The sequence below is a fragment of the Balaenoptera borealis genome (genome assembly GCF_965194805.1).
Source record: "Balaenoptera borealis genome assembly, chromosome: 21".
Taxonomy (NCBI): Eukaryota; Metazoa; Chordata; class Mammalia; order Artiodactyla; family Balaenopteridae; genus Balaenoptera; species Balaenoptera borealis.
The window spans coordinates 31201808-31227541 of record NC_138880.1 but is presented as its reverse complement, the minus strand read 5'-3'; the positions used below and the strand labels follow the sequence as shown (position 1 = coordinate 31227541).

Here is a 25734-nt window from a genome sequence, read left to right as displayed (position 1 = left end):
AAACAGTTTAGGTTTCAGAAATAGTTTAGGACATCAGGTCATAGGCAATGAGGTCCTGAATTAGGACTGAAGTAGTGCAACTGAAAAGAGAAAACGTAGTCAAGTGATGTTCTAAAAACCAAATATACATCGATTCAGCAATAATTAAATGTGGCAGTTTAAAAAAAAAAGGAGTAAAAAGTAACCAGGCTTCTGCCCTAGAAAACATGGACCAGGCTGTGCCATCAATAGGAAGAGATGGGCAGGAGGAAGAGCCGGGGGAGGGTGTGCGTGTGTCAGCGTGTGTGCAGATACCCATCATGCAGAAAGAGCACAAGTGGCGGAGCAGGAGGCAGCTAAACAAGGAAAACCTGAGTCAAGTTGGGGTGCTGAAGTTGGAGAGAACCCTCTAGAAGTAGTTGAAAATATGGTCTATAAAATGGCAGAAGTGAACATTTGGGAATCATCTGAATAGACATGACAATTGAAGTAACGGCAGCGACCGAGAATACTAAAGGGAGAGATGAAAAGGCGATCATAAATAATGACTTTGTATATTACGTGCACATTAACAAATACGACAAGTGACCAAAGTGACGTGACACTTTGTTAAGTCAGAGCTCACTGGGATTAGCTTCTGGAGGCTGGATGGAGTAAATGTGAGCATGCATAGGGCCCACACTTCTTTAGCGCCAAAGAAAAGGAGAGAGACAACAGCAAAGCCTTAGGTGGGGTATATGTGCACACGCTCACACACACACACACACACGATCCATCCATGTGAGAAACAGGCTGTGCTTGTGAGCTGGGGGAACGGTGTGGCGGTAATGTGAGCAAAAGGAAACTGCTGAAGCAGCAATATTAAGATTTTGAAACAGAGATAAATATGACTGCATGATACAATCTTGTCAGAGAAACATAACTTCTTCAAGGCAGAGAAACCCTGAGATGTGAGGGGGGAAATCTGAAAAATAGAACAGATAGTCAAAAAGAGAAAAATAAAGAATCGCCAAACACAGCGTGATTGGCTCAGCTGAGATTTGACGGTGTGGATTGGTTGCAGATGGCAATCAGCATGGATTTTTATCACGTTCCCAGTTGCTGAGAAGGTAGAAAAAGCCGGGTTACTGACCGCTAAGAACTGTCGGAAGGCCAGGGGATGGGAATACAAGGCGGGGGAGCAGAGTGCAGGGCCAGGAGGCACCGGAGAGCTCCCGAAGGCCTTGAGAGTTACAGCAGGGCCAAGGAAAGACAGGTCAGAATTAAGCCAAAAAAGAAAAAGGTTCAGAGGAAGGAACAGCAAGGAAGAGGCAGAGCCAGAGCCAGCAACATAATCTGCAGGACCCAGTGCGATTTCAAGACTATAAACACAGAGCATTAAACCATCACCGGATCCTGTACAAGAAAACGGACTTTCACTGAGAGCCTACGAATAGAACTACAGTTATGCCCACACTGATTTCAGCCCATGAGACCCATTTCAGACTCCCAGCCTCCTGAACTGTAAGAGGACACATCTGTATTGTTTTAAGACACCAAGTCTGTGGCAATTTGTTACAGCACCACGGGAAACAAATACGTCATCTTAGCGCCCAGTAGAAGGATAAGTGTGTCTTTTCCACCAAACCTGGGCCAATACTGGGCAGTAACTTTCTTTTTTAATGTCTGCCAGGTTGGCCTTCAAAAGCTGCTTTCACAATGCTCATTTAATTTGTATTACTTTGATTATTAGGGAGGAAGGACATTTGTTCACTGATGTGGATCATTCATATCTCTTAAATTTCCTATTCATGTCCTTTTCCCCATTTTTCCATTTGTCTTTTTCTTACTAATTAGCAAGATCTGTTTCTATACTAACTTTATTAATATGCCATATATTACAAATATTATTAGCTTGCCATTTAAATTTGTTTATATGATGTTCCAGATATAATAATAACTTTTACTGAGTGAAGTCTACCAAAAAAAATCCTTTTCCTTTTATGTTTTGAAAGGACCCTTAAACCTATACAATAGGCAGTGTTATTCAAAGGATGAAAGCTGAATTCCACAAATCCTAAAGAGTTTTAAAACTACAAAGATCTTGATCAATAATATAACTTGCTCAATAACATGAAAATTCTAGGTATCTGTTTTGCCATTATAGGTGTGTCACTAAAATTTCTGTCTTCTACTACTAGAGTTCTAAAAGTTTATGTCTATCATCCTGCTGGCTGCTGTGGTAAAAACCACTATGAGCTCACTTTAATAGCTGCAGGGGGAAGATTAAGATACATAAGATGCCAAATTTCCTAGCAACCACTGGAAGCCAATTTTCCTAGCAAAATATCTAAAACGCTTCTAAGGAAAATGAGTTCAAATGAAACACCTCACCATAACTGAGAAAGGTTTAAATTAGGAAAGCAGTACCTGAATGTTTACAGGACCCAGATGGAAAGCCCCTTCCCTATTCCCCATGTCTGTTCCCTATAATGGGTAAGTAACTGCTATTATTTTTTTCTTTTTCTTAATGAAACAAGTATAAAATGAAAGTTTACCAATAAATATTAGATCCACATGTTCTGGTTAAACCACCAGAATCTGACCCAACTAGCCTGTTGAGCACAAAACTCATCTTACTTGGACCAGTGGTTCTAAAACTTTGGGATGTCTCAGGGTCATCTGCAAGGCTGAGCCTCAGCCCCAGAGCTTCTGAGGCAGTGGGTCTGGGGTGGATCCTGAGAATCTGGATTTCACGCCAGTTTCCGGACAATTTGAGAACTGCTGACTGAGAGTTCGGACCAGGCTTGAGTGGATCAAGAATTCGCAAAAGGGCAGCTGAAAGGACTGTGAAAAGGCAGGAGGAGTAAACAGCAATATTTATTCTGGTAGAAATTTTTAAGTAAATGGTATGGAAATGACCTCAAAGAGGCAAACCAAAGCTCTCAAAATCCCTGAACGTTTGCGATGTCCAAAGCCCCACAGGAATGCTGTGACAGGTGACCTGGTCTCCCCCCGACCCCGAGTTCTTCCCAGATCTACAAGCACTGCTCCCCGCTGCCGCCGTTCCCCTGAGACTGCGACCTGAGCGGGTGCCAGCGGGAGCCATGCTACAGAAAAAGGAAGCAAGAGGCCAAAGGATCGAGAAGTGAAATAACGACAGCTGCGATTTAGACGGTAAAGCAGGATGGTGACTATCACTATAATTCGAAAGCCTTCTCAACTCCCTTCTTTCATTCCTGCTCTTTTTCAAAAATGACTAGCACACAAGAACAAAACATTCCAGACTGGGAATATAAGGTTCGAGTGTGGTTTGCCAATATAATTCTTTTCTGTTTGTATATCCCGAACCATCTATGATCTCTGACTCAATAGTAATTGAGATCCATGAGATTTACTTTGTGGCCTTTCTAGGAACAAGAGCATTCCACAAATCGCTGCAAAGATTAACAGACGCATGACGACACAAAACAGCAATAACTGCTCAACAACGGGCCGAAAATGAACTTTCTCGGGAAGTCAGAAGAGGAAGAGGTCACTGTGTGATAGGTTGTTGGATTGAAATTAAAATAATCTAATTGGTTACTTAACAAAATAAACAATTTAGAAACACAAAAAGATCATTTTTACCTGCCATGTTATTTTCTTTATATTTATTTAGTACTATTATACTGTATAGTACTATTATATTTATACTATTTTATTTACATTTCTATAATACTATTATATCATATAATTCTATTATATTTACACATTATGTTGAAGCTTTCCTTACTAAATGTTTTACCATAGTTTTCTGAAATGACAAGTTCTATGTTAGCATTTCTGAAAAAACAATTCTCTTTTCCCTAAATGTAGGAAATTGAGGGAATTGCTCAATTCCCAGAATTGAGCAGCCTTCAACATATACATTGCTTAGTAGTTTCTTGAAGACTCTACCGATATTTCAGACTTCTCGAAATCTTAATTTTTGTCCTGGAGAGGTTGTAGTTAAACAAAATCTTGACTAATTTATTTGGAAATATGAGTAAGTCTTTTTTAAAGGAATGACTAACATTTAGTTTCAAGTAAGAATGGAATTTAGAGATCATTAATCTGACCACCTTTGAAGTGGACAATATTAAGAATTCATGATGCTCTAACACAGACATACCTGAAATAACAACTCTAATAATAAATGAACATATTTTGTGGCTAATATTTTTTTGAAGCAACATATACTTCTAGGAAATAGTGTTATCCAGGGGCTTGAAATATTTAGGGTTTATAAGACAGACAAACAGACACACCCACACCCACCACTCCTCCCTCTTAAACCAGCCATCACCACTGTCAATGGTATATGGTATAATGACTTAAACATGTAAACAAGTATCAAATTTTAAAAATCTAAATTAAAAAGGTTCGTTTTGGTTTGTTTTTCTATTTGTTTATTAAGTCAGATTCAAATCAAGGTGTACTTTAGGAGCAAAATTAATAATGTTTTGAAGCAAAACATATCACAGACTAACAAGTCCTACTAAGTTTCAATTTTCCTGAAGAAAAATTAGCTTAACAGCTGGAAAAACAAGTTCATTTGTTTTTATTTTCAAGCAATGTCATTTAGTTGTGACCTAAGAGGAAAGAAAACAGGAAACACTTTTTCTACCTATACTGTTCACAAATCAATTTCCTTTATGTGTGGTGGGAAATAATTACCTTTATAGTTACAAGAAAATATATTTCTAATAGCAAGTTTTCCCTGTTATAGAATTTAAAGAAAGAATACTTAGCAGTTAAAAATTATATCCATGAGACAAATTATTCATTTTTTTCCCCTTTTGGTAACTTTGAGAAAGATCTACAACTCATAGAAAAATGACAGACCAATAATGGTCAGTTATTGGTGACTAGGGTACTATTAGATTTAAAAAGCTACAGTATATATCATTATTATGCTATTTTAAGAATTACTTAAAAGAACTTGTTTTAGCATTACAAAATTAGTGTGGATTTTAAAAAATAGGTAACTTTTAGTAGCTATATATAAGCTATTAAATTTATAAGGTAATAATATTTATATAATGTATTCTTTAAGGCAGTCATCTTACATTGTTTTTAAAATGATAAATTAAGAAATATTAGTATTAAATGTAATTACATACAGAAAAATAATTTAAGGCCCTGTTATGGACTGACGTGTCTGTCCCTGTCCCCACCCCACCCCTGCCCCACCAATTCATTCTGAAGCCCTAGCCCCAAAGGATCTTTAGGGAGGTAATTCAGGTTAAATGCGGTTATAAAGGTGGGGCTCTAGTCCAACGGGGCTGATGTCCTTCTAAAAAGAGGAAGAGGTGCCTGAGACCCCGCTCTGTGAGCGAGCACACAGAGGAAGGTCATGTGAGGACACAGCAAGAAGGTGGCTGCCTACACGCCAGGAAGAGAGGCCTCAGGAGAAACCAACCCTGCCGGCACCTCGATCTTGGACATCCAGCCTCCAGAACTGGGAGAAAATAAATGTCTGCTGTTTAAGCCACTCAGTCTGTGGTGGCTTGTTGCAGCAGCCTGAGGCGACTAACACAGGCCCTAAAACCTGGACTGAAATGACAAATCTGAATAAACGTAACACAGTAAATAAATCTATTTGCAAATAACCATTTGTGTTACCCAACTGAAAAAAGTACACCAATATTTAAATAGGAATACACACACACACACACACACACACACGTGAATTGTACAAAAGAAATCATTAGTCCTTCAAAGCCAAAACACACAATAATTCTATGCTATTCTTCACCCAGACAATAACCTAGGATTATACTCATTCCATCATGCAAACTTATTATACCTCAACAATAACGAGTGATCTGACCAGTGACAAGATACAGTAAAACGTCCAGGGCTAATTCTGACTTGCTTAATATATTTAAAGTTAATGAATTCGTCCATCACACATTACAAAAGGGTTGTAAGAGGCAAAGGTGTTGAAAACGGCGTACTAGTTTTAGGACATCTGATCGCTACCGTGAAGACCTCAACTGCTCCGGCTGAGCGGCGCTCAGGCCGTCCTGCCAGTAGCGGGACGCCCCCCAGGCTCTCACCCTGCCCCACGCCCCACACTGACTGTGCCTGAGACAGCAGAGGGCTCGCAGCGCTCCTGGGCTCGCCCACCCTTTCCTACTGAAAGGCAGCCTCCCCACGACCACCGCCTCTTCCAGCGAGACCCTTCACAGCGCCCGGTGCTTCCGCTCCCAGGAAGCCTTGCCGAACCCGCACCTGGAACTGAGCTAACCTCGAGGCCACTCTGCTCATCGCGTCTCATCACAGTCTAGCGTGATGCCACTACTTACGTAAAACTCCTACTTGGGCATCGCTGAGGTCGGCAGCCTCTAACACGCCCTCCTTGTAGCCACACCCCTGTACAGTCTCCCCTGGGGTGTGGGCTGGACCTGGTGAACGGTTCTAACGAAGAGAACATGGCAAGAGCGACGGGGTGGCACTTCTGAGGTTAGGTTCTGAGAAGACCCTGCTTGTCTCGCTCACCCTCCCCTAGGCTCGCACGGTCACCACCTCTCCCTCTTCCTGTCCCCGCCCCTCCCTGATCCATCGCTCCAGGGGGGCAAGCCGTCCTGTTGTGAGGAGCTCTGTGAAGAGGCTCAAGTGTCAAGAAGCGGACTCTGCAGCCAACAGCCACAGAGGACCCGAGGCCCGTGGACAGCCGTGTGATGAGCGCGGGGGCAGTTCCTCCCCAGGGGAGCCAGGATGTGACCACGGCCCCGGCGGACACCTTGACTGCAGCCTCAGACCGACCCTGAGCACGAAGCCACCAGCTAAACACATCTGACCCACAGAGACCGTGAGATAAATGTTTGTCATTTTAAGCCATTAAGGTACGGAATAATATGTTACACCTCAATAGATAACAAATACAATCATGTTTTATCTCTCCTATTAAATTATAAACTCCTAGAAGACATTATAGCTAGTTGTACCACCTTAGCAGAATGTGTTACATATTAGAAATCAAAAATGAAATCAGCACAGTCTGTGAGGACTTAAAGCACTCTGGGTCAACTTCTCCAGAGTTCAGCTCTCTGTTCAACTCATTAAAAACACGTGTTCCAAGATGTAGTTGATTATTTAATGACAACAAAATGCACCAGATTTTACAAGACACATGAAAAGTAACAGAAAAAAAATTCCCCAATATTAAGTTTATTGTTTCCCTTTCATCTCATCTAACATAAAACTGTAATTCCTAAACCGAATTAAAGTGGATATAAGAGGTGACACACAAGTGTAACTGAAAATTTATATAGTTTATGGCCTTCATAACTCAAGTTTTTATGAAGAGTCTCAAACTAATTCATCTATAAACTATTTTAAGCTTCAAAGAGTAAAATATATATTTTGTTAAAGTCAGGGCTCAGCAATCTAGAATCATTAGAGAAGGAATAATTCAGGAGAGCCGCAATTTTCTGAAACCCTAAAAATTTACTTCATGAAAACCCCAAATTTTGTGTCACCATTTTAGATCACCGTTTTCTTACACAAATCTAGAAAACAGTTCCTTAAACAAAATAAGACATTTTTACAATAGTCTTTCCTGAGACTAATACACGAATGTGAACCATAACTCCCTAAGGAAAGGATATAAAGTGCAGCACTTTCTAAACCCCTTTGGACATGAAACCCTTTTTTCCCCCCAAATATCTTGTGGGCTCAGTTATAGAACATGCTTTTAGAAAAATGGAATTAAGACTGTGACTTCTTAAATAAAACATAATGAACTAATTAAAAAGAATACTGTTCAATGACTTCCATTCAACTCTGCAGTGATGTCCAGACCACTAAGCCTAAAATTCGCTGCCTTCCGTGACTGATACTCACGCCAACTTGACGCACTGAACTCACACAGCTCTCCTTCACTCATCTTTTGCTTGAAGACATCAAATTCTTTGCTCGTAACTCCATGTCTTTGCTATTGTTATTTCTTAAACCTAAAATTCCCTCCCTTCCCCATACGTGTCGGCCCTAATTCTACATTTCCAACGTCACCTCCTCTTGGCAGTCATCCAGACACCCTGCGTGTCACTAGTTCTCTTTTCCTTCAACTCCCACGGAGCATTATCTGTACTTCTCACATCTTATCTCTTTGTACATCATATACGTGTGTTCTTATCTATCCACTTTTGGATAAGGACTCATACCTGCTTTGTAATAAATATTTCTTAAAGGTATGTGGTTACAAGACATAAGCCTTGCTTGCCTTTTACATAATAGCTCCAAATGGTAATGATTTGAGTTCTTATGTCCAATTTTATTAGCCCTTCTGTTTTATCCCTCAGGATCGGCTATCAATTTTTGTCATTATTAATAGATTTACCTGTGGTGGTACCTCTCCTCCACTTTGTAAGTTAGCAGTAATGACTTAGTAAATACATATTACATACCAGGCTTTCTATAAACATTGTATCACTGAATCTCACAAGAGCCCTATGAAGGAGATATTATGATTCCTGATTTACAAATAAGGCAATAGACCAAAAGAAATAAAGTAACCTGTCTAAGGTTATATGAATTAATATATGCTTGGGAATGCAGCCCAAAGCTAGTGGTAATGTTCATCTAAGACTAAATACTAGTTCAAGAGGGATATTTGTATATTCTGTAAAGAAAAGCTGAAGGAACCCTGAAGAGAGAGGCCCAGCTGATATAGCGTATGAGTGGAAAGGTAAATACTGTATTTGACACACCAAGTTTGGGACATGCCTTTGAGTCAGTCAGGTGAAGCTCTCTGCTGGGCAACTGTGAATACAGGTTTTGAGTCAGGCAGAGAGGTGTAGATGGGAGAAAGCTTTTTGTGAGTCATCAGCAGTGAAATAAATGGTGGCGACAGCTCTGGATTTAGATGAAGGCCACCATGAAAAACATAGAAAGTGAAATAAATGAAAAAGACCGAAGTCAGACACCAGAAATAACATATGAAACAGGAAAGAATGAAGCAGAAGAGGCGGCCAGAAAGGAGACGAAGCAGGAAGCACCAGAAGGGTAGGAGGAAAATGGAGACTAGCCAGATGGAAGTCCAGGGGGAGAATTCCGTCTCAGATCATGATGCGTTAACTCAAACCAGCTAGAATTAAACATGCATTTCCTCTGAGGCACCAGCCACATTTTGAATGCTCACTACCACATGGGTCAGAGCAGACACAGAACAGTACCACCCTTGCAGCAGGCTCTCGTAACCTCAGAGGCCCTGGCAGAGCGCCGCAACAAGGCATCTGCTCAGGTAGCGCTGCTGATCAAAGTAGGCAGATCACATGCTAATCTACAGTCAATCTTTAGAGACACCTTTGAGAACACAGCCAATGTGGTTAAATTGTATAGCTTATTGGTGTATCAGTTATCCAATTTTCTAAAATATGGATGTTAAGAACATTCTCATTATTGGGGACATTAAGAGCTTTTAAGTACTGTGAACTAACTGTGTGTAATATTCTCCAGTAGGAACTTCACATATCTTCTACTTTAATTCTTACACAGACTTAGGCATACCCCTTGGTATCCACAGGGGATTGCTTCTAAGACTACCCCCAATCCCAACTCTACCCCTTGAATACCAAAATCCACAGATGCTCAAGTCCCTTATATAAAATGGCCTAGTATTTGCATATAACCTATGCATATCCTCCCGTATGCTTTAAATCAACTCTACGTTTCTTATAATAACTATACAACACAAATGCCATGTAAATAGTTGTAAGGGCAATGTAAATGCTATGTAAATAGTTGCCAGCATGGCAATTTCAAGTTTTGCTTTTTGGAACTCCCTGAAACAAATTTTTTAAAAATATTTTCCATCTGTGGTTGATTGAATCCATCGATGCAGAATCCACAGATCTTTTTTAAGAGATGAGCAAACTGACGCTCAGTAACATCAGGCAGCTGCAGCCATACCGCTAATAAATGTCAGAATTCGGATTCCGATCTAGGTCTGCCAACCTACAAAACAGAAACTCTGTCCGCCACACAGAACCCATACTGCAGAAGAAGGTTCCATCTAAGTAATCATGTGCCCAGATAGACTGTGCCTAAATCCACAGTACCAAAATATGTACTGTGGGAAGCACTTGAATTTAATCTCTCAGACATATGTAATAACATACATATGAATTAATGAGAAGAAACTTCATTTCCTAAGAAATAATACAGACATTCATTCACGGAATAAAAACATTCATTCATTTCATCTGTTGTAAAACATAAATATCTTCTCTAGGAACAAAAATTTAAAAGGTCATTATCTTTAAAAATTTTATTTTCAAATATAGGTAATTTTTTACTTACCTTCTTGAGCAGCAAATGTTTGACTAGCTGAAATGACTTTTGTTAGTTCTGGATTATACCTTGTTCCCTCTGGAAAAATCACAAGATACATCTGTGAAGCCATAAAGAAAATTTGGTTTGTTTTATGTGAGTGTTTTTATTGTTGCTGCTAACTTATCAATGCTAACCCTATTAATCCTAAGAGTATTTCCCATGGTGGGGAAAAAAAAATGTCTATTCAATTACCTATGACCTTCATTTCAAGCAGAACAACCAAAATGCACAAATTCAGTTAAGTCTTAATATAACATAGACTATATGTGAAATGCAGTCCTACATTCATTTGTAGGTCAGTCATTAAGAATCCAACATTTCTAATTACATGCAAATATTCACTAATTTAAAAACTGGCCATAAATGACTCATACAAAGCCTCAATTCATCAATGAAAGAGGTTTTTTTCCCCCTAAGATTCTGCAAAATGACTTTTGAAAAGGTGTACATTTTAGGGCTTCCCTGGTGGCGCAGTGGTTAAGAATCCGCCTGCCAATGCACGGGACATGGGTTCAAGCCCTAGTCCGGGAAGATCCCACGTGCTGCGGAGCAACTAAGCCCGTGCGCCACAACTGCTGAGCCTGCGCTCTAGAGCCCACGAGCAACTACTGAGCCTGCACTCTAAAGCCCACGAGCCACAACTACTGAGCCCGTGCGCCACAACTACTGAAGCCCACGCGCCTAGAGCCTGTGCTCTGCAAGAAGAGAAGCCACCGCAATGAAAAGCCTGCACACCACAACAAAGAGTAGCCCCTGCTCGTCGCAACTAGAGAAAAGCCCACACGTGGCAACGAAGACCCAGAGCAGCCAAAATAAATTAAATAAATAAATAAATAAATAAAAAGTAAACGTGTAAATTTTAGACATCAGGGTCCCTAAGTACATCTCATTTGAGGGAAACCATACATAAATATATAAATTTCCACAATATAAAAGGTAATAGCTGTTCGTATTTCAAAAGATTCACACAGTATTCTTATTTTATAGGACTCCCTTAATGCATTTTAAATGACTCAATTTACAAGTGGCCTCATAAATTAAAACAATGTAATTATAAATGAAGTTATAAATCAAGCTGGATGTTTACTAAGTCATCAATTAGTCTAAACTTAAAGAGCTCATGAGAGAAAAGTATGCTCATTTTATCCATCCTTACCAGATCCCAGGTAAGGCCATCTATCTAGATGTCCAGCACAGAAGTGTTCTTTTATCTGAATGATCTATGATTTTCACACAGATCTAAATGAACCTATGTGAAAATCTGAATTTTTTCATTAGATAAACATATGATCATTCTCTTCCAAAGTTTCACCTGAAAAGCAGGTATAATGGTGGCTCTGCAATTTTGCGTTTTCAGCTTCCATGCAAATGCAGAAGCTTTTTATCCATCCATATATATAATTCTTAGAACCTACTATCTTTGCCTAACTTAGAAATTAATAGGTTGTGTTTGGTTATCTTTTCAGAGTGGTCAAAAAATGTAGAAAACTGGGTAAAAAAACTTTTTAAATTAAGAATTCCTTATTATGTTCCAGGAGCCAGAAGGAAAAACCAGAAGAAAAATACTAAAATTAGTTCCAAAAACCACAAATTCATTCTCACGAGAAAACATTTTAAATTAGTAAGTTTGTATTCAAAGCCATAAAAGCAATTACTGAAGGTTATGAGCTTTTCACTCAATCATTTCTAAATAAAACAATTCATGATTGGAATGGTTTATAACTCATGTGGTATTATTTTCTGTCTCTCAGATGTTTTACTTAAAAAACACTGATGGTTAGCAAGAAAGTAAGAAAGAACTATTCATTCAGGGTTCATTCAAGAAATATTTCTTGTACACCTATTATGTGCGAGGTGCTATATACAGAGTAACAGAACAATATGGTCTTTGGAGACAAGTGACAAAAAAGTACACTAAACAAATAAAAATATATAATTACATACTATGTGACTACGAAGAAAAAGAACAAAGTGTTATGAAAGAAAATGACACGAGGGAAACCAGAATGGATGATGGGTCTAAGGTCTAAAGAATGATAAAAGAACAGGTGCTTTCCCCAGCAGACGAGGAACAAGGCAAGGACGCCCACCCTCACCAGTTTGATTGGAGGAATCTCAAAATGATTATGCTAAGTGGAAGAAGCCAAACTCACTCCCAAAGAGTACAAACTGTATGATTCCATTTATATAAAATTCTAAAAAGTACCAACTAATCCATAGTGACAGAAAGCAACTCAGTGACTGCCTTGAGACGGAACAGGCACAAAGAGGCGCAAGGACACTTTCGGAGCTTGTGGATATGTGCAGTATCTTGACTGTGGCAATGGTGTGTACACAGACACCAAAACCCATCAAATTCTACACAGTAACCGTCTGCAGCCTACTGCACATCAATCACACCTCACCAACAGTACTTCAGTGAAAAAGAGAGAGGGAGCCGCCAGAGAGAAGACGCGTTGTGTGCAGACTCTCAGGTGGGGAAGAGCTGGGGCACTGCGGGACTAAGAAAAAGCCAATGTAACTAAATGTGGAAGTGGAGGAATAGCATGAAACAAAATTAGACCGCACGAATTTTACAGATTTTCTAGGCGCAGGATGGGAAGAGGAGCAAGCAGGGAGCGACTGCTGGGAGGCCAGGGTTCCTTCTGGGGGCGATGGAGATGTTCTGGAATTACATAATGCTGATGGCCGCACAGCTTGGCGAACACATGGAAAACCACTGAATTATATGCTATAGGATGGTGAATGTTACAGTCCGTGAATCACATCTCAATAAACAAATAAACAGGCCAAAGCCCATTACTGTCTTCCACAAGTCAGTGAATGGGTTCCAAACTTTAAAAGAAACTGATCATTACACAGAATAAAAGTGACATTAAAAAAGTAAAATATGACAGTCACACAATTAATTATTATTAAATTATTAAGGTCACTGGCTAAACAATAAATAAAGTTATTTTATGGCCATTACGCCACAAAGTAGGTGGTCTTCTATAGGAAACTGTATTTACAAAGACTGTCACTAGAGAAAGCACAAAGCAGTATGAATAACTGACTTCAATCCCGGACTCTCCCCTTATAGGCCCCGAGACCCTGGATGACCTCCTCCTCTCTGCACCGTAAGCTTCCTCATCTGTAAAATGAAGTGACAGTGGTACCTACGCCTCACTGGGATATTACAACGATAGAAGGTGCTAAGTCGACGCGCCGCCGGGACCTGCCATGTCCGAGGCCTGGAGCTGCCGTGACCACGGCGTCAGCAGTTACCGCTGTGGACACTGCCCATGAGGACAGGGTTCCTGCCGGCTTCCCGAGCAGCCCTCCCTTTGCAGCACGACGCCCGGGTGGACTACGGCGGCACCCGCCCGGCACGCTGCTCAGCAGACAGGCCCGTCAAGATCTGCGACGTGCGCAACGGGGGGCAGACCTCATCGCCGACCTCAGGGTCACGAGGGTCCTGTGTGGCCAGTGGCCTGGGCCCACCCCACGTACGGCAATGTCCTGGCATCCTGCTCCTACGACCGGAAAGTCGTCATCTGGAAAGAGGAAAATGGCACCTGGGAGAAGACGCATGAGCACACAGTAAGCTCCGTGTGCTGGGCCCCCCGTGACTACGGCCTGATCCTAGCCTGTGGGAGCTGGGATGGGGCCATTTCTCTGCTGACTTACACCAGGTTGGGCCAGTGGGAAGTGAGGAAGACCAACAGTGCTCACACTATTGGCTGCAATGCCGTCAGCTGGGCCCCTGCTGTCGGACCTGGAAGCCTCACAGACCAGCCATCTGGGCAGAAGCCCAACTACACCAAGAAGTTTGCATTAGCTGGCTGTGACAACCTCATCAAACTGTGGGAGGAGGAGGAGGAGGGCCAGCGGGAGGAAGGGCAGAAGTTGGAAGCGCAGTGACTGGGTCTGAGACGCGGCCCGGGCCCCTCCATCGGCCTGCCCACCAGCACCATCGCCAGCTGCTCCCAGGATGGTCCGGTGTTCATCTGGACCTGTGACAATGCCTCGGGCAATGCGTGGTCCCCCAAACTGCTGCACAAGTTCAATGATGTCGTATGGCATGTGAGCTGGTCCATCACAGCCAACATCCTGGCCGCCTCAGGTGGAGACAATAAGGTGACCCTGTGGAAGGAGTCGGTCGACGGGCAGTGGGTGTGCGTCAGTGATGTCGACAAGGGCCAGGGTCTTGTGTCCACTTCAGTCACAGAGGGTCAGCAGAACGAGCAGGGCCCGGTCTCTACCTGCTGCCTCCAGGACTGCCCCTTCCCGGCCAACGGACCAAACGGCTGGGAAGAACGCCCAACTCCCACGAGATCACTTTCTGGGAGTCATAACAAATGCAACCAGATTTATCATCTGCCTTAACGTGGTTCGATATAGTTTGTAATTTACTGTCCAGCTGAACACACACTTGCTCTGAGGGAAAAACGACAATTAACCTTCAGCTCTATTATTTTAAGATATTTTTGGTCATCTTTATGTACCTTTTAGGTTCAGGCATCATTTGCGGGGTGATTGTTTCCAGAGTAATTAAACTCATATTGCTTCTTAAAAAAAAAAAAAAGGTGGGAAGTCATGTAATCTACTCAGTACAGTGCCTGGTGCAAAATAACGTTGCAATTTGCTGTTACAGTGAAAACAGATCTGCTTTAGAAATCTGCGATGGTGCATCTGGTGGGAAGAAGAAGAACACGACCTGAGCAGCTCATCACCCTGACCTAGGGGACCGGCCTTCCCTGCCACCAGCTTTGTGTGCTGCCTTCTCAATAACTACCTCCAAAGGCCATGAGACAAAGCAGTTCTGCTTCTCTCAGGAATGAGAGCCCAGCACAACGGAGAGGTGTTCTCATCTGGTAACTTCCTTGCTATGGCTTTCAAACTGCTGACCAAAAGCCTGCTCCCTTCTTCAGTTCCCCTGGAAACAGAGAGGGTGGCAGCAGAGGAAGTGGAGGGACTAAAAGTAGAGCACTAGGTAGGGCAAGAGAAGAATGACCACATGGTCTGACATTTCTGGACCTGCTTCTCAATTAGGGAAAATGCAAGTGAAATCCCTGATCAAGGACAGGGAAGCCATGAGGAGGACAGGAAAAAACTGACAAACTGTCACAAACCAATCAAATTATGTACAAGATTTTTGCTACTGTTCTTATAACTCTTTTATTCTGCTAAATTTTCGTTTGGAAGGAACCAGAGAGTCTGTTTTTCTTTAGTGATGACCTTCTACATAAGAAAACTCTATATTCAAGATGTGATATACCACTTTAAACACACGTACTTTAGCCTCTAATGGAAAATTAGCAGGCTATTTCACATTAACAGTCTATTCGAAAAGAAAAGAGCTATTTAAGAGTTTAAAATATATTCAAATTGTAACCAACTATGGAACCAATGATTTTCTACTAAAAGCAGCCTTTTCTCCATGCTTTGGAAAAGTTAATTTACTTTTTAAGTGAATCTCAGTTTCTCACTCCCAAATGAAGGCTCAGGGCTGCTGTGAGGATTAAAGGAAATATGTGAAAATATCAAGCCCTGTGTGGCAGGCTCTTAAAACATACTGTTTCCTTCCCCTCTGGTTTTTAAAAATTCTACTAGTTTACTAAAGAGTTCCAAAGCAGGCACATTTATACAGAAATAACATCTCAGAACGTAATAAGTTTTGATTAGCTAGACATCATTTAATTACTTGCTTTCTCTTTAAATAAAAAGCTATTTCCTACTGATGAACAGAATATAAATAAGATGGTTCTTCTCTGCCTTCTGTCTCCCAAATTAAACCAGTCTAGCACAGCATAACTTCTTTACAAAGTTTTCTATATTTATAATCAGAAACATTCAACCCATTAAAAATTCCATTGTACATTTACAGAGGAAAGAATACAAAAATGTGGAGGATACAAAGTATCTATCTCTTTCCTCAAAGAGTGTATTATTTAATTATGGAAGTGCTCTATGTATGATCAGAAAACAGTGATAAAATCACACAGATGCACACGAGTGTGGCAGGCAGAATAATGGCCCCTCCCTCAAATGTCCAGCTCCTAATGCTCAGAACCTGTGAATAGGGCAGGTTATGGCAAAGGGGGATTTAAGACTACTAGCCACTGGACCTCAGGGTAAGGGCTGATCGTAGAACGTCGGGGAGGGGGGGGGGGCCCAATGCAATCACGTGATTACAAGAACAGGAAAGAGGGAGGCAGAAGAGTCAGAACCAAAGACATGGCCAGCATGAAAGAGACCAGACCGGCCACTGCTGGCTGTGCAGACAGAAAGAAGTCGTGAGCTAGGAAGGCAGGCAATCTCCAGAAACTGGAAAAGGCAAGAAAATGGATTCTCCCTCAGAATCTCCCTAAGGACCTCAGTGCACTGACACCTTGATTTTAGTCCAGTGAGACCCATTTTGAACTGCCGGCCTCCAGAATGATTTAGATAATAAATTAGTGTTATTATTTTTTTCTGGCTTTATTGAGGTATGACTGACAAATAAAAATTGTATATATTTAAGGTGTACAACATGATGTCTTGCTATACATGCACACTGTGAAATGATTACCACAATCAAATTAATTTATATGTCCATCACCTCACATAGTTACCATATTTTTTTATGGTAGGAACACTTAAAATCTACTCTTTTAGCAAATTTCAAGTACGTAATATGTTACTACTAAGTATAGTCACCATACTGTACGTTACATCTCCAGAATTTATTCATCTTGTAACTGAAGGTTTGTACCCTTTGACCAATATCTCCCCATTTCCCCCAACTCCCAGCCCTGGGAACTACCATTCTACCCTCTGGTTCTGTGAGTTCAGCTTTTTTAGATTCCACATGTAAGTGAGACCATGCAGTGTTTGTCTTTCTGTGTCAAGCTTATTTCACTTAGCATAATGCCCTTGAGGTTCATCCATGCTGTTGCAAAGGACAAGATTTCCTTCTTTTTTAAGGCTGAAAAAATTCCATTTTGTGTGTGTGTGTGTCTGTGCACACCACATTTTCTTTATCTATTCATCTGTCAATGGACACTTAGGTTGTTTCCATATCTTGGCTGCTGTGAATGAACATGGGAATGCAGATGTCTCCTCAAGAAAGTAATTTTATTTTTTTGGATATATACCCAGGAGTGGAATTGCTGGATCATATGGTAGTTCTTTTTTTAATCTTTTGAGGTACCTCCATTCTGTTTTCCATAATGGCTGTACCACTATGGAATTCTTATATTCCCACCAACATCGGCTAACTTTTCTATATCCTTACAAACACTTTCATCTTCTGACTTTTTGATAATAGCCATCCTAACAGGTGTGAGGTGATACCTCACTGTGGTTGTGACTGGCATTTTCCTGATGATACGTGACGCTGAGCACCTTTCATGCACCTGTCGGCCATTTGTATGTCTTCTCTGGAGAAATGTCTTTTCAAGTCCCTTGCCCATTTTCAATTGAGTTATTTGTTTTTTTGCTAGTGAGTTGCATGAGTTCCTCAAATATTTTGGGAATTAACAACTTACTGGATAGAATATGTGGTTTGCAAGTATTCTCTCCCATTCTGTAGGCTGCTTTTTCATTTTGTTGATTTTTTCCTTTGCTGTGCAGAAACTTTTTAGTTTGATGTAGTCCCATTTGTTTATCTTTCTGTTACCTGTGCTTTTGCTGTTATATTTGTGTTATTGTATATTTTTACATAATTTGTAAATAATATTTGTGTTATTGTAAGCCGGTAAGTTTGTGGTACTTTGTTACAGCAGCAATAGGAAAATACAATAAGCATAATTTTCAAACATGTTATTTAATCCTATCTACCAAACTAAGTAATTATTAACAAATTTACCATACAAGGAAACTAAAGCTTAGAGAAGTTAAGTGATGTACAAAGTAACAAAGTTTAAATGGCAGATCTGGAATTTAAACTCAAATATGATTTCAAAGCCAATATCTTATGCACTAGGTTGCCTCACATTCGAAAAGGAACTTGAGTTAAATTTGGGAAGAAACAAAGCACAAGATTCCATATTTGTGCTGTAAACCGCATGGCTCCAATGCTGACTAAGTGACTTCTATAGATGAAGTAGTTATTTTTATCATAAATGTTTCATTTGCACCACCAACTGATAAGTACCTTGTAAAAATATTGTCTCAGCAATATTTATGGAGAAGATGTATTTCCTAGTAATTTATATTTCAGACATATTTTTGGAAACAAAATTCTGCAGTCTCTCAAATAATACTAGTAGTGAATAATAAGAGCTGATTTAATGATTAACCATAGATTTCTGTGCGGAAAATTAAGCCATATGGAAGTTGACTTGATAAATATATTCCACCCTGTCAATTATGTGATTAACTTTCAGAAACAAAAGAGCATAATGAAGAGTCTGAGATTATGTATCTGTTTCATAGCCTTTAATATTAAAAAATGGAGATTCATCCAGATGCTAAGAAACCGGCCTCAGACCTATAGTGGCCTGAAGTGACAGCGGCTCACAGCACTGCCTCACGAGCCTGCCATTCAGCACCACTGCATGAACATCAAAACACTAGAAAAACAGAAAAGTTCTCCAGTAGCCCAAGATTAGGTTATCTGAACTGACTTTCCTACTGAAAACAACTTAAAAAGCTGGAGATAACGTCATCTTAAAAGTATCCAAGAGCTGACAAGATGGTAAGACCAAAATTAAAGCAAACACAGTAAAGCAGAAGTAAGCCCAGAAAAGAACTTTCGTTCTAAGAGATTCAAACGGTGAGGGGAATTGAAATGGAAGGCCACAGACCTTCTGCTGGAAACAGTGAGAGGGAGCACCGAAGGCTTCACTCCTGGCGTAAAAGTAAAGCAGGCAATCCAGGCCTCACGTGGACTTGCCACCTTGGTTGCGTCGCCTGGGTGGTCCAGTTGGCCTCAAGCTCAGAATTTGGTTTGGGTGGGCCCAGACGAGAGGAGCCTCAAGGGGCCCAGCTGAAGCAAATGCCAATGTTCTCTGGGGGGAAGGCACTTTCATCTTACGCTTGAGCTGATTTCTGCAAATAATTTTCCAGATACAATCAGGAGCAGACAAACATCACCAAGCACACAAGGAAAGAAGGCACCGTGAGCAAGAAGGGAAGAAGCGGAAGGTGGAGAGAGAGGGCAACTGGGCGGGGAGGAGGAGGAGGAGAGAGGGAATGAAACAAGAAAAGAACTGGTAACTGTGAGCTAAGTTTCTGAGCACCAGGACAGAAAAGCATGCCATGCACTGGGGAATAGAGCTCAGGGAGTCACTGCAATCGTGTTGCTCTGTCCTCGGAGAGGGCCGGGGAAAAGCCATAGGGCAGCAATCAGCATTCTTCAAAGAGAATATTGAGATTTCTTCTGGGACGAGCAAGGTTTTATAAATAATATTTACACTCAATGATTCTTCATTTGTAGATATTCATACTTTTTCTGACTTTTCAAATAACTCAACAGATACAAGAAATCCAAATTTATACTGACAGAAAACAGCTGTTCTAAAACTCCATGTGACTCTGAAGAAGCGGCGTTAGAGGAGCTCTGAAGTGGCTGAAGCGTAAGGTTACAAGCGCAGTTCTGTTTTCTATTTATAGACTGAAGACAACAAATGTTCTTGTTACTCCTCTTTAAGGTCAATACTGACAACTACCAGCAAAGGATCGAATTGCCTGCCGCAATCTTTCTGGTGGCCAAAAATAACTGCTTACCTATATTTAGAGGGTTTTTGTTGCCTCAAAAACTCCGAATTATTTATTACACCCGGGATACTATATTTTCAAAACAATTCTTAAACGCTAATTTAATGTTTAAATTAAAAAATGAGAGTTGATAAGAAAAATAATGAAAATGAGTGCAATCTTACTGGAGTTCCTGCATTGATGTAGCTCTGCAGCTTTTTTCTCATTTCCTTTTCATTGAATTTGGCACTTCTCTTTACATAGATCCCTCCATGCTGCCACATAAAAAAAGAAAAAACAGGAAAAAAAAGAGGGGAAAAAAGTATTTACCATTAAAATATCCAATGGCCAGTCATCAAAAGGGTTAACTTTATTCCCAAAGAGTGAAGAATAAAATTACATTTTAGGAATTAAATTATATTTAATACATTCATATGTTAGCATCTAGAGAACACTAGCTGAAAATTCTCCTACGCTTTCAATACAATTCAAATAAAACTGTGTGCGACATTTTACTGGAAAATACATGAATATTTAGTTCTGTTGGCAGTTAAAAATGCTTTCTTTCTTAAAAATACATTTTTTAAAATCAAAAATTCAATCAGATGGATCTTAGCTCTCAATTTCTCCACTGACTTATTATGGAATAACTAAAAATTCTCCTTTCAACAAACACTATCTTCTGAAATTTTAGAAACTGACCCTGCTACATATTTATGTTGTACTGTCATTGACTGAATTCTGTTCTCCCCGCCAGATTCTTATGTTGAAGCCCTAACCCCCAATGTGACTGTATTTGGAGATGGGGCTTTTAGGAAAATAAATGAGGTCATAAGAGTGGGCCCTGATCCAATAGGAATGGCACCTTAGAAGGAGAGATTAGGACACAGACAAGTGCATGCAAAGGAGAGACACAGGGAGAAGGCAGCTGTCTACAAGCCAAAGAAAGAGGCCTCAAGAGAAACCAAGCCCGCTGACACCTTGATCTTGGACTTCCAGCCTCCAGAACTGTGAGCAAATAAATTCCTGTTGTTTAAGCCACACAGTGTGATACTTTATTATGAGAGCCCTAGCAGGCTAATACAGGCACCTTCATAAAAATTAAGGTAGCCTTAATTAAACCTCATAAGTGCACTTCATTGAAACTTTGCATCAGGTCAGCTATTTTTTTGTACTCCTTTATACTAATTTGAACGCATCTGTAAAATTAACCGACTGGATGAATTTGACTTTGTCTTAATCAAGAATATGAGTAAAAGGAAATAAAGAGAAGCAAGGAGGGGATAGGATAAAGAGGAGAGGAAGGGTGGTCTTAGATTCTGGTCATGGTTCCTTCCACATATGAACTGGCTTGCCTGAGTACAGAGAAGAAACTCAAAGTGCTCTACAGAATTCTTTCTTCACTAACTCTTTAGAATTAAAGCCAAAGAATGCACATATTGCAGTGTGAAACTTCCCCAAGCTTTCAATGACGTGATGTCTATTCTTCACATACTATTTCCTCCCAGTCATTTAATTTGCTTATTAAAGTCTATTTTTTTTTTTTTTAGAGAACTAGGAGCATCTTTTGTTCTTTTTTTAAATATATAAATTTATTTATTTATTTTTGGCTGTGTTGGGTCTTCATTGCTGCATGCGGGCTTTCTCTAGTTGCGGTGAGCGGGGGCTACTCTTCGTTGCGGTGTGCGGGCTTCTCACTGCGGTGGCTTCTCTTGTTGCGGAGCACGGGCTCTAGGCGCACAGGCTTCAGTAGTTGTGGCACGCGGGCTCAGTAGTTGTGTCACATGGGCTTAGTTGCTCCGTGGCATGTGGGATCTTCCCAGACCAGAGATCGAACCCATGTCCCCTACACTGGCAGGCGGATTCCCAACCACTGCACCACCAGGGAAGTCCCTTAAAGTCTATTTTAATTACAAAACATCTGAGTTCTTTCCCAGGTATATGGAAGCTACAGAAGTGAAGACCAGGTATCTTTCCTTAGGAACTCCCTGATTAGTGAGGAAGCAAAATGTGTATACGTGGGTGATATAAAGAGAATTGATAAGTGTTATAATAAAGATAGCCAGAAACGAAAGCAGAGTGGAGGAAAGAGAGTACTGAGTGGAGGTCAATCACAGCTGTCATACATACCTCTAGTTATACTCACAGGGCTTAAATGAGCAAAAGCTCGCTACTGCCCTTTTTATTTATTTATTTTTTAATTTAACCCAACAGTAAGGTTCCCAAAACACCTGCTTTTGGTTGGGATGAGGGAGCAAAGAGATCTCTGTTCTGAATTCTACAGTTAATCTACACCTTATAATGTTCACAAGCTGGCAGTTTGGAAATATTTAGTTTTCTGAATGTCTATATGTTAATATGCATTTTTCTACACATATAAAATACTTAATATTTTATAAATACAATAATTATAAGAAATATAAAACTGGAGAGTCTGTTTCCTCGTATTTTGCTTGTAAATAACTATTTTTGAATAGCATTATTTCTGTTTCATACAAACTGTAAAAAACAAATCCTTTTAAAAGAAAACTTTACTTTGTGGCATAAAGTCCACTACTTATTAATCTATTCCCGTTTATACATGCACCCAGTAGTTTAAAATACTTTTCGTCAAAATATATATGAATTTTATTTTCCTTTAAAAGACTCAGGAAAAGAGGAAAGGAGACGGGCAGTAAGTACACTAACCTCCAACACCACAGGGACACTGATCATGGGACTTGGGGCAGCACGGATCGGTGGCACCACTGTCTTGTGTCCAGTGGATGACTTTCAGATTTATGTATTTTCAGAGCTCACCGTAACTTTAGCTTTTCTTCTTTAATCGATTATTAAAGTCTTATTAACAACTCTGTCTTCCATACAAATTTCATTCTTACTATTTAGAAAATTACATATCAAATAATTTATTCAGAAAAGGCATAGAAAAATGCTAGTAATCCCCTTCTGAATATCAAAGAGCCTGTTATATAGTTCCATGACCTGATGGTTATTATGTAATTTTAAAGGATTTGCATAAAATAACATATATTGAATATTTATTATGTACCTGACACTCATGCTAGGCACTTTACATATATAGCTCACTATTTTTTTATATCCTACAGATAATTACTTTTTAGTCTCTTAAGGTAAGTGTCCATCAAGTTCTAGGTCTTTAAATTTTTCTATTTGTTTGGTTTTTGTACATTTGCATTTTTTTCTATTTAATCTAACAATCTGGGTAATCAGATATATATATATATATATATATATAAATACACACCATTAAAAATGTCAGACAAAATCATGTTAATTTAGAATAAACTATTAAAGCCATAAAAATAAACCGAAAAACCTCATGCATTCATATTAAATGTATGTTAAATTTTAAAATCTAAAATTTTCATAAGCTACATATATATAAAGAAAGAAGCATGGAAAAGTTACCTGATAAAAATAACACCCATACAATGGAAGCCATTTGAGCCCATCTTTCAGCACATAGCGCACGTGTCCGAGAGCGTTCTGCCTGATGGCCAAAATATCAGCAACGATCCAGTCAACTGCAAAGACAGAATCAATTAGTGCATAAGTGACCCTGGGTGAACTCCAGCATCCCCTCCACAGGAACACAAAATGCCTCTTCACAAGACTGTATGAGGATATGCTTTGAAAATATTAGGGTTAGAATTTTTTAATTACTTTAAAACAACCCCAGACATCTGCAAAATATACATTCTGTGGAGTTTTTTAGATTTGTTTTTGTTGGTTTGTTTTTTTGTTTTTACGGTCTTGAAAAGCTTCTCGTCTCAGGGATAAAATGCAAAAGTCACAAACCATCAGAGTAATCCAAAAGCAGCATGAACAAAATAAAATAGGCTTCTCTCATTCTTGACGTCTAGAAAACATGAAATTATAAGCAAAAAAATGGCTAAATGAAACTGTCATGTGCAAGTAAATATTCTGTATATACCAATATGTTCAACAAGAGGCGAGGACATTTTATCTTGACCAATGACTTTCAGGACACAATAACAGGTTATAACGGAATTCGAAACAAAGAGCTCTCAAAGCTTACAACTACGCGGGGCACATATGTGTTCTTTACATAATCAAAGGACACGTAGCCAGGCTGCTAATAACTCTAATTCCATAGATGTGTTGTGACTAAAAGTTCAAAAAAACAAAAATAAGAAGGCACGAGTGAGGTGCCAACAAAACACTCAAAAAACCTATAGGAAGAAATAGGTTGTTAATTGATCTTTCAAGCAGAGCAAATTCCGAACAGAAGTAGCCCTTCCTTGGGACTAGCCTTCCTGCCAAAGCAAAGAACTGGAGACCAGCAAACGGTACAGAAAATGGCAAACAGAAGAGATGATTTAAAGAGATCAAGAGGAAATAAAATGAAGTTAAGGCAGCAAATGGTAACGGGTCTGGAGGACCAGAGAGATCTGGATTTGAAAATAAATGGCTGCAAACTACCCTATTTCTTCATAAGAATGAAAATGATAAAAATGAAATGTGAGGGAGACTTTTCTAGTATCTACAGATGAATTGGAAGATGGGATACTTGAAAAAAAATTAATAAGAATCTGTGAAAGGATTCAGTCATAGGATCACAAGTGTATTCAGGGCCAGGGAAATGAAAACAAAAGGAGCAAATTCGAGAGGAAAAATTTTTTTGTTTTAAATAAAAACCCTGTAGGAAATAAAAACCAAGAAAATAACGGAGTTACAATAAAATTTCAACCAAAAGGGACAGTTTTCCACAGGATTACAGGAAGATTAACTCTTAGCTGTGTGAAATTCTTTAGACAATGCACCACACTGGACAGAATATCCTAAAGAAGTATATTAGCCAATTTAAACGTTAAAAATTATCCTTTTGGAAAAATGTTTTGTCAATAATTATAAATCTTTCTCTTTAATCTTTTTTATCTTTCATAATTAACTCTTTCTTGATGATTTAAGAGGTACAATGATTACATCTATAATTCCTATTATGGCTCCTTTAAATAGAGTGATGCAAAGATTTTCCCCTGTAGTAAATGATCCCCAGCAGTGGTATCTATCAGTTGGCAACGCCTACTCTATGGAACTATCAATTATCACTTTTCTCTAAAGTATGTACCTCCTTATAGAAGCCCTCTCCCTATCCCCTTCCCTGTAATTCAGATCAATTAAACAGTCACTGATAAACACATTTCTTTCTAACCAAGTCTTGGAAACTAAATAATCAAGCTAGTGTTATAACTATACCTAATGTAAAAGTAAACAGACTCAGAATAAATTCTGAGAACTTAGCGTACGGTTTCCAGGCTACAGTATATTCTGGAACATATTTGGGATACAAGGCTAAAAACAAGATTTGGTATCTTTTCCGGGAACAATCATTTTTTAAAATGTGGAAGAATTTGAAAATGCAGTTTTATATGAAAACACACAAGGTTATATGGTGGCCTAGGACACATCTTCCAATAACTTTTAAGAGAAAGTGTAAAATTTACAAAGTATGTCATGTTGTAACGAACTGTCCTGGCTATACCCTTAGACTTCTGAAATATTTAGAGGAAAAGTTTTAAGAACTAATTTAGTAGTCAAAAGACACAAGCTTTGTGTCATCAATTTTTGCTACTCAATTATCTTTTTTACTTTTTTAAATTCTCAACTAGGTTTCAGATAGGAGACACTAGACTACAGCTGAGTTACTGACGCCTAAGATGCTAATGTATTACCTTTATAATAACTATTCACATTTTGTGTTCTGGC

At 39.6% G+C, this 25734-nt stretch overlaps 1 protein-coding gene and 1 pseudogene across 3 annotated transcripts in view; one reads left to right on the top strand and one right to left on the bottom strand.

Moving 5' to 3' along the window:
- The window catches only part of AGPAT5 (1-acylglycerol-3-phosphate O-acyltransferase 5), a 62209-nt gene that overhangs the window by 14950 nt on the left and 21525 nt on the right, over positions 1–25734 (bottom strand). The window contains exons 3-5 of one of the 2 annotated variants that reach the window (XM_082375361.1): positions 23413–23528; positions 20169–20258; positions 10288–10378 (exon numbers count right to left, since the gene is read on the bottom strand). In XM_082375361.1, the coding sequence (XP_082231487.1) occupies positions 10288–10378; positions 20169–20258; positions 23413–23528 (297 nt within the window). The remainder of the gene's footprint in view (positions 1–10287; positions 10379–20168; positions 20259–23412; positions 23529–25734) is intronic. The other variant, XM_082375362.1, reaches the window with a different exon arrangement.
- Positions 10386–17972, top strand: LOC309619738 (protein SEC13 homolog pseudogene; annotated as a pseudogene). The gene has a single exon. The product of its transcript is annotated as a protein SEC13 homolog pseudogene (transcript).